The 8,429-nt window shown below is 47.7% G+C and overlaps 1 protein-coding gene across 1 annotated transcript in view; it reads left to right on the top strand.

Annotated features, from left to right (window-relative positions):
- Positions 1 to 8,429, top strand: part of COL22A1 (collagen, type XXII, alpha 1) — a 263,426-nt gene that overhangs the window by 61,609 nt on the left and 193,388 nt on the right. The window contains exons 11-13 of the mRNA XM_012001612.1: positions 5,671 to 5,724; positions 7,068 to 7,121; positions 8,240 to 8,293. Coding sequence (XP_011857002.1) covers positions 5,671 to 5,724; positions 7,068 to 7,121; positions 8,240 to 8,293 — 162 coding nt within the window. The remainder of the gene's footprint in view (positions 1 to 5,670; positions 5,725 to 7,067; positions 7,122 to 8,239; positions 8,294 to 8,429) is intronic.

The following is an 8,429-nucleotide window of genomic DNA, read 5'->3' as shown; positions in this document are numbered from 1 at the left end:
GATATACCTAATGTAAATGATGAGTTAATGGGTACAGCACCCCAATATGGCACATGTATACATATGTAACAAACCTGCACGTTGTGCACATGTACCCTAGAACTTAAAGTATAATAATAAAAAAAATTTAAAAAAAATAGAATCAGTGATACTAATATTAATACTAATGAAATATTTGGGTTAGGTTGAGTTTCTCTTGGAGCTAAGTTTTCATAGGGCAGAAATCCTTCTAGTAAAGTGCTTGGATCTCAGGATGACTTGAGGGTGGACATTTCTTAAAATCTATGTATTTGCAGTGCTGACTTGGTTATCTTAAGCATGTAAAAAAAGATTCAAAAAGAGATGTTACCGTCTCTGACTCAGAACATATTCCCTTCTACAGAGACTTCTAGTTCGGTTCTTAGAATATACAGTAAAGGTGGCCACATCCCTGAACAAAGCAGAAGGGACTTTCTTCTACTACCTTAGCCATCTAAAACCAACACGCCTAGTTTTCCGTGTCCTTGGGAAGCACCAATTCTGAAGCTAGGTTGACCATCCCTATTTACAGATGAAGACTGAGACTCAGAGCATTTCGCCAATTTGGCCAAAGTCATCAGTACTTAGTGATGGGGAGGCAGGGAGGGTGGGGGGTGGACAGTGTGAAGCTGTGGCTCACTGGCTCTAAGGACCATTACCTCTCTACCATACCTGCTGTTCACTTTGTCTCTAGGGCTTACCCAAGACTGATTTTGAAGTAGGAGAGTCTTACATTCCCTTACAAGCCCTCAGGGCTCTTGACAGAATTGAAGCACATGAGGCAGTGTGGACACTATGTCAAGTCAGACCCTGGGAGTGCAAAGGTGATTAAGTCCTGCTCTGCATCTCACAGAGCTCCCATCTTGTGGATGAGAAAAATCCACACAGATATCTCCTGGGCATCTATCTAATTGAAAGAACCAACAAGGCTAGAAAACTGGCAACTGGGAGGAGAGGCCAAGGTGTCCTGCTTCCCCCTACTTTATTCCTGAGGCAGGAGTCCATCCCATCAAGACGTCCCTCCCTCTACATTCAGCTGCAGCGTTTCCCAACGCACCAGAGCCAGAAGACAGACTGGTCATTCGAGGACCTGCCATCGTAAATGGGTAACCGACACCTCAGGCGAGTCACCCCCAGAGGCCTGATTCTGGAAGGATGCACTATCTAGCGCATGCCCTCCGAGGAAGTCCTCATCCTTTTGTGATGCTCCCTGCTATTGGAAAATCTATAATTGATTCCTAGGGTTGTAGGGACATGGCTTATGGACTGGTGACCCTGCCATCAGGAAATGGACACACCATTTGTCCAGGTTAGTGCAGGAGGCAGGTAGAGGTCAGAGCATGGATCTTGGAGACACAGGCTGTGTGGGGAGCTGAGCCCACTCTATTGCTCACCACCATCTCCTGGCTCCACACAGAGCTTCTCCACCTGTGAGGCAGTGAAATGAGTCTTCCTTCCAGTATTCCCAGGGGAGCGGGGCTTGTGGAGGCTGAAGAGGAAGGTCAGGATCCCTGGAGAGGGAGAGCTGGATGCTCAAGTGTGAACTACCCCAACCTGCCTCACTCTACCATGTAGACTCCCCAGTAGTCATGAGAAAGTCATGCACCTGCCCTGTGCCCCAGTGTGCCTGAATGTAGGGTGAGGATAGCAACACTTAGCTTACAGGGCTGCCAAGCAACCAGGGAACTGATGTGAGTTCGGACACCACTAAGTGTTGTGAAGACGTTCGGAAGCACACTCTAGGGCCTGGAGTCTGGCTCTTCCACAAGCACTGTAACTTTGGACAGATTAAATCTAATCTAATCAGCTGTAATCAACAGATTAGATTAGAGCTAATCAGCTGTCCGTGCTTTTGTTTCATAAACACTGAAATGGAGATGATGATTCTGTCTCTTTCCTAGAACTGTTGTGGGGAGGTGTTGAATGCAGTGATGGATGTAAAGTGCTCAGTGCCTGGCGCCTTGTAGAACTAGATAAACTATCCTCAGCAACATCTGTACTATCACATTAACACACTATGATTAATATTACTTTACTCTGACTGTTGTTTCTGCTATTATTAAACATGCATGTGTGTTTAATCAGGGAGAAATCACCTCCTCCTGTACTGGTTACCTCTTTCAATCTCAGAATTTAAAATTTAAATTCCAGAACAGCCAAATGGGGAAGTAGAGGGGGAGGTGGCTCCTCATTTTTCCGATGTGTAACTGGAGGCTGAGAAAGCAGCTGCCATGACAGCATCCCCCAAGGAAGATGCTTGTGATAGTTTAACCCACAAAAGCAACCCACTGGCCCCTATTTTCCCGGAAACAACTGACGACAGAAATCCCTTATCCTTCCAATTGAACAATCCTTTCTTTTATGCAATATTCCCAAACCATGCACCTGCCCCTTTCTATCCAGCCAAGGATGGACAGGCATACTGGAATTAGAATGTCTCCCGCCTTCCAAAAATCACCCCTAAATACAACACTCACCAATCTGAGACTGTCTCAGTATTTCCTCTTTTAACCCTAGAAATAAGGTTGATTCTCTAACTAACATCTTCAAACCCTCTGCTGAAATGAAAGCAATGGCAGCCTGCTCTCCATCACAAGTTTAAGAATAAACAGCCCTTGTTCATTTTGTCTTGGACCCAGTTTTACCCAAGATGAGGCTCCGAGAAGCAGCAGCCCCTCTCCCTGCATGGGCTCTGGGCTCTGAGCCACGGCAGGTCCTTCCATGCCTTTGAAAAGGGTCTGGTGGGCCAGGGCCTTGTGGAGAATCATCAACAAGGGCATGAGTAAGCCTTCAAGAAAACCCACTGTAAAGGAACTTGCTTCACTTGGTTTAACTCTGCATTTTTTTCACAAAGTTGTTTGATCAAAGAATCCCCCAACCTTCCTGCTACCATAAAGCCTGGTGACTGCAAATCAAATTGTTCCCATCTAGAGGAGGCTTTGGGAATGATCTATGAAGCTCCTGGGAGGACTTTAATACTTGTAACAGCTTTTCACAGTGGCCGTGTCTGATGGTTAATACTGAGTGTCAACTTGACTGGATTGAAGGATGCAAAGTATTGTTCCTGGGTGTGTCTGGGAGCGTGTTGCCAAAGGAGAGTCACATTTGAGTCAGTGGACTGGGAAAGACAGACCCACCCTTATTCTAGGTGGTCACTGTCTAATCAGCTGCCAGCACAACTAGAATATAAGCAGGCAGAAAAATGTGGAAGGAGAGACTGGCCCAGCCTCCTAGCCTCCATCTTTCTCCCATGCTGGGTGCTCCCTGCCCTGGAACATTGAACTCCAGGTTCCTCAGTTTTGGAACCTGGACTGGCTCTCCTTGCTCCTCAGCCTGCAGATGGCCTATTGTGGGACCTCGTGATCTTGTTATTGTTAGTTAATAAACTCCCCTTTGGAAAAAAAAAAAATATATATATACACACACACACACACACACACACACACATATATATATATTCCATTAGTTCTGTCCCTCTGCAGAACCCTAATACACCATGATTGTCCCTATTTTATAGAAAATAAAACGAAACTGAGATTCAGAGAGTAAGGAATTTGCCCCAAAGTACCCACCCTCCTCTAAGCGAGGGTCGGACGAGTGGTGTTCAGCCTGCCCTGTCCATGAATGGCTGCTCGCTAGGCCTCCTTGCTGGAGACATCCCCTCTGCCAGGCCCGACCCACATGAAGGTACTACCCCTCAGGGCCCAGGATTAGACCCTCCTGGTCCCGAGCCTGAGAACCACAAGCAACTTACAAGCGAATCAGTGTTGTGTCTGTGCATAGTCCCTTTGTCTCCACTGTTGAATTGTCAGATAAGGGCAGCAGAGCAAATCCGTGTGGCTGTCCCCAGAGGCTTATGGTGCCCACAGCAGCTGGTGAAGGTGTTCTTTCCCAGGCCACAGGTGCGCTGGTGTGGTGCTTCCATTTGATCCTTCTGTCATCATGGGCCTGGGTCACTGGGAGAACAGACAGTACCAGGAAACTCAATTCTGTCCCCACAGCAGAGTGTGTGCACTTTCATTTACCAAACCTTGCCTCCCCTTGCAGCCATCCTGCTGCTGGTAACAGTATCCACACTTCACACCTGAGGTCAGTGGGTGTGTTTAAGGTCTCACAGCCAGGGCCGGGCACGGTGGCTCACCCCTGTAATTCCAGCACTTTGGGAGGCCAAGGAGATGGATTGCCTGAGCTCAGGAGTTCGAGGCCTGCCTGGGAAACATTGTGAAACCCTGTCTGTACAAAAAAATACAAAAATTAACCAGATGTGATGTGCGCATGTAGTCCCAGCTACACAGGAGGCTGAGGTGGGAGGATCGCTTGAGCCCAGGAGGACAAGGCTGCATGAGCCATGTTCATGTCACTGTACTCCAGTTTGAGTGAAAGAACAAGACCATGTCTGAAAAAATAAAAAGGTCTCCCAGCCAGGAAGGTCTAGAGTTGAGATGGATTCATGTCTGTCTCATGCCATGACCAGAGACATCTGTCATGTCAGTCTTTCTCTTCAATATCACACTGACTTATATCAGTAAGAATGTTGAGGCCGTGGAAGGCATTTCATAGAAATCTTAAAAGCATGTGTGTGCATGCATGTTTGTAGATAAAATCTAGAAATATCTGATATGCTTTGAGAAAATAATACATATCTCAGGATTATAATGAGGATTAAATCAGATGACATATGTAGAAATATACTTTGGCATATAGTGTTTTCTACACTTTACATAGAGATTCATCTGTTCATTCATCCATTGAATACCCAGCACCCTCACTGTATAGATGGAAACAGCCCAGAGAGAGGCGCAGCCTTTCTCAGTGCCGCAGAGACACTGATGGAGAGCCAGGAGCTGGGTGGGAGGTCTCAGGCAGGATGCTTTGATTGGCACCAAGTGATGTCGGAGCTGGTCGGGAGCTTAGAGGTGCTTGAGTTACCTGTTTCTAGATTCCCTCCCCAAGCCTTCTCTGGGAAGTGTGTGGAGTAGAAAGTGGGGTGAGGAGCTGGTCCAGCCCCGGACTTCCCACGGCTGCTCCATGTTTATTCATGTCATGTGTGTCTGCGTGAGATTCCTTAGAAAGAAGTTTGTCCCAGCTAAAATTACAAGTCGAATACCTTTTCTAGCCCAGTGGTTCCCAACCAGGAGGCGTTTGGCAATATCTGAAGACATTTTTGGTTGTCACCCCTGGAGGGTGCTGCTGGCATTTAGGGTGGCAGCCGAGCATCCTACAGTGCACTGCTCAGCCCCATTGCAAAGGCTTATCCAGTTGGATGTCTATGATGCCAAGGTTGAGAGCCCCGCTGCAGCCCAATCCTCTACTTTACACATATCACACCAAGCCCAGAGCAAGGAAGGGCCGCACCTCCAGCTAGTGAAGGACTGTGGACCAGAGCTGCTTACTCCCACATCAGGTGCAGACAGATCTCCTGGGTATGTGGCTACAACATGGACCCTGATGTAGATCAGAGGTGAAACCTGGGAATCTGCATTTTATACTCTCCCAAGTGATGCCCATGCTGCAGGCTTGTGGATTAGTTTTTGAGTAGCAGTCTTGGCCACAATTTCCTTCCCTTCCTGGCACGTTCTCCACTGCACTAGCATTCTGAGAGCCTGTCTCAGTTATTCTTTACTAATTGCTATTCTCTTTTTTTGGCTCTAGGGTTCCCTGGGCCTGCCCGGCCCCCCCGGGAGAGACGGCAGCAAAGGCATGAGAGTAAGTTCTGTTCCGTCTGCCCTGGCTCACAAGGCAGTACTGGGCTGGTGACCTCCTGGTCAGAACCCCGTGTCCTCAAGTGGGGTGGCATTGCCAGGGCCAGGCTTGAGCAGGGACTTATTTGTATCAGGATCCTCGCAGATCCCAGGGGCTCAGCCTAATAGCTGTGATAAGACCAGCAGCAGCTTTGCCCCCGGGTATCGCCTGCCTGTCCTTGGAAATGATTTTTCATTTAGTTAACAAGTAGTTCTGCAAGGCAGCCTTGTTTTACCCCATGCCTAGACTTGGAACTGGCCCCAGCGAGGCAATGGATTTGCTTAAGACCCCAGTTTGTAGCTAGAGGAGTCAGAGTGAGACCCAAGCAGCACCCTACACCCTATATGGCAAGCCAGCTTTCCTCTGATCATTACCCCCAACCCCATCTCTTCATCTCACCTGCCTCTGAGCTGCAACATCCTCCAGCAACCCAAGCTCAAAGTGATCTCAGCTCCGGCGGGTAAGTCTCCTCTCCACCAAGAATCCAAGTGGACATTAGTTCTGTATTCTTCACCTCTCTGATCCCTTCGCCATGTCCAGCCACATAAAATCAGGTCTCAGAGAGGGAACCTGTCTTGTGAGCAGTGCTGAGGTCCACAGAGGGCAGCCCTTTGGGACAGGTGGTCTAAGATCTTGGAGACAAGGGAGAAAGGAGAGTTCCATGGACCCTAGGCTCTCTTCTCACTCCACTCTAGGTGGCCAACATCCTTTCCATGAAGACAACCATCAGGGTGGCGCCAGTTTTTACACTTTTCCCCTGCTCTCTCCAAAGTTAAAGTGAGTGGGAGTGGAGATAATACTGTGTGGCCGGGCATGGTGGCTCACACCTGTAATTCCTGCTCTGTGGGAGGCCGAGGCAGGAGGATCGCTTGAGTTAGGAGTTCAAGACCAGAGTAGGCAACAAAGCGAGAGTCTATGTCTACAAAAAATAAAGCAACCTGGTGCAGTGGTGCATGCCTGTATTCCAGGCTACTTGGGAAGCTGAGGCAGGAGGATCACTTGAACTAAATATTTTGAGGTTATAATGAGTGAGCTATGATTGTGCCACTGCACTCCAGTCTGGGAGACAGAATCAGATCCTGTTTCTAAAGAAAAAAAAAAAAATACTGTGTGCAGCAAAGGTCAGCTTCTTTGCTTATAGAAATGGCATCTGAGGGGAGCCCAGGCCCTGCTCACTGATGGCTACCTTGTTTCTGTGATGAGTTCTGAGCTGCAGGAAGCCGAGGTCCTGGAAGGCTGTGGGCTGCACTGGTGTACCTAGGCCTGTGTCCCACTGCCTACGACTTTGTGCTGTTTTGTTTGTTCAGGGGGAGCCAGGAGAACTGGGAGAGCCGGGGCTTCCGGGTGAGGTCGGCATGCGGGTAAGTGTTGCTGTGTGCTGGGCCCTTCTGTTGTTCCCAGGGGACAAGGCCCAGTGCAAAGCCAATTGCTTTAGGTGCAGAAGAGATGCTCAGCTAGGCTCCCTGCCTCCTCTTCTCATATAACTGCATGCACATTTGTGTGTGTATATCCACACATAAATGATTTTTCCTAAATTTTTACAAAAATTTATGTATATCATACTTGGTCATTTATCTTTGTTATTTAACAAGAGATGAGAGACATATTTCTATGTAAATACAGATAGGCCCCACACATTCTCGTAATTAAGACATAGAATTGGATGTATTGGATGTATCCAATCATACATGGATATATTGTAATATATAACATGCATATGGATGTATTGTAATATATAACATTCCCCTATTTATGGTCCTAAGGACTATACTAATGTCATTTGTTTTCCACTAAAATTAATGAAGCACTGAATATGCATGCATGTGTACATTTGTGTGTTTCTCCTTATCTACTATATTTTTATTACAGTAGCATAGATTAAAAATTGGGATACCCTTGGCCAAATGAATGTATGTTGTTATTTTAGCAGACTTTAATAGGTATTTCCAAACTAGTTGTTGAGAGGCAATAGCATTTCATGGTCTGGTTAGCAGAGGCACCTCCAGGTCTGCAGACTTCTGCTGAGCTCTTTGTCAGGACTTGTCCAGGCTGTACTGAGCCCATGGCAAAGTGTGAATGATGAGCCACAGGAATCAGTTGTAATGTTTCAGAAGCTGTGAACATATCCAGGCCAGGTCATGGGGAGGCCGAGGGGCACAGGGGGAGTGAAATGGAATAGTAGCATCTGGCCTCATGGTGGTTCATATGCACACACCTTTCGCTGTTCCTTGAAGTCAAGAGAATCTGGGTGTGAATCAGGGCTCCACCAGGAGCAGATGGCATGACTTCTAAATAGAGAAGGGAAGCAGAGGTCGAGGGGGTGTCTGCTGGCGAGATCTGTGCCAGCAGCATGGGCAGCACTTGGTGGGATGTGAGCTAGCAGCTCTTGTCACCAAACATGGGACTGGCTGAGCTGTACGGCTGCACTTGCCTTTCTTTTCCATCCCCAAAACTTTTCTCTGTGAATGCTCTTCGGCAGGGGCCCCAAGGACCGCCTGGACTCCCCGGACCTCCTGGACATGTCGGAGCTCCTGTAAGTGAAGGCACTTTTCTGGGCAGGGGTTCTACCCCTTCTCCAGGAATCAAAAACCAGGTTCTAGCAAGTTCCTCCACCTGCATCTAGACAATAATGCTGTTTAGCCTTACTGATGCCAGTGAAGTGTTGGTAT

Source organism: Mandrillus leucophaeus, unplaced genomic scaffold (assembly GCF_000951045.1).
Source record: "Mandrillus leucophaeus isolate KB7577 unplaced genomic scaffold, Mleu.le_1.0 Scaffold667, whole genome shotgun sequence".
In the NCBI taxonomy this organism is placed as follows: Eukaryota; Metazoa; Chordata; class Mammalia; order Primates; family Cercopithecidae; genus Mandrillus; species Mandrillus leucophaeus.
This window is presented reverse-complemented; position numbering and strand designations above follow the sequence as displayed.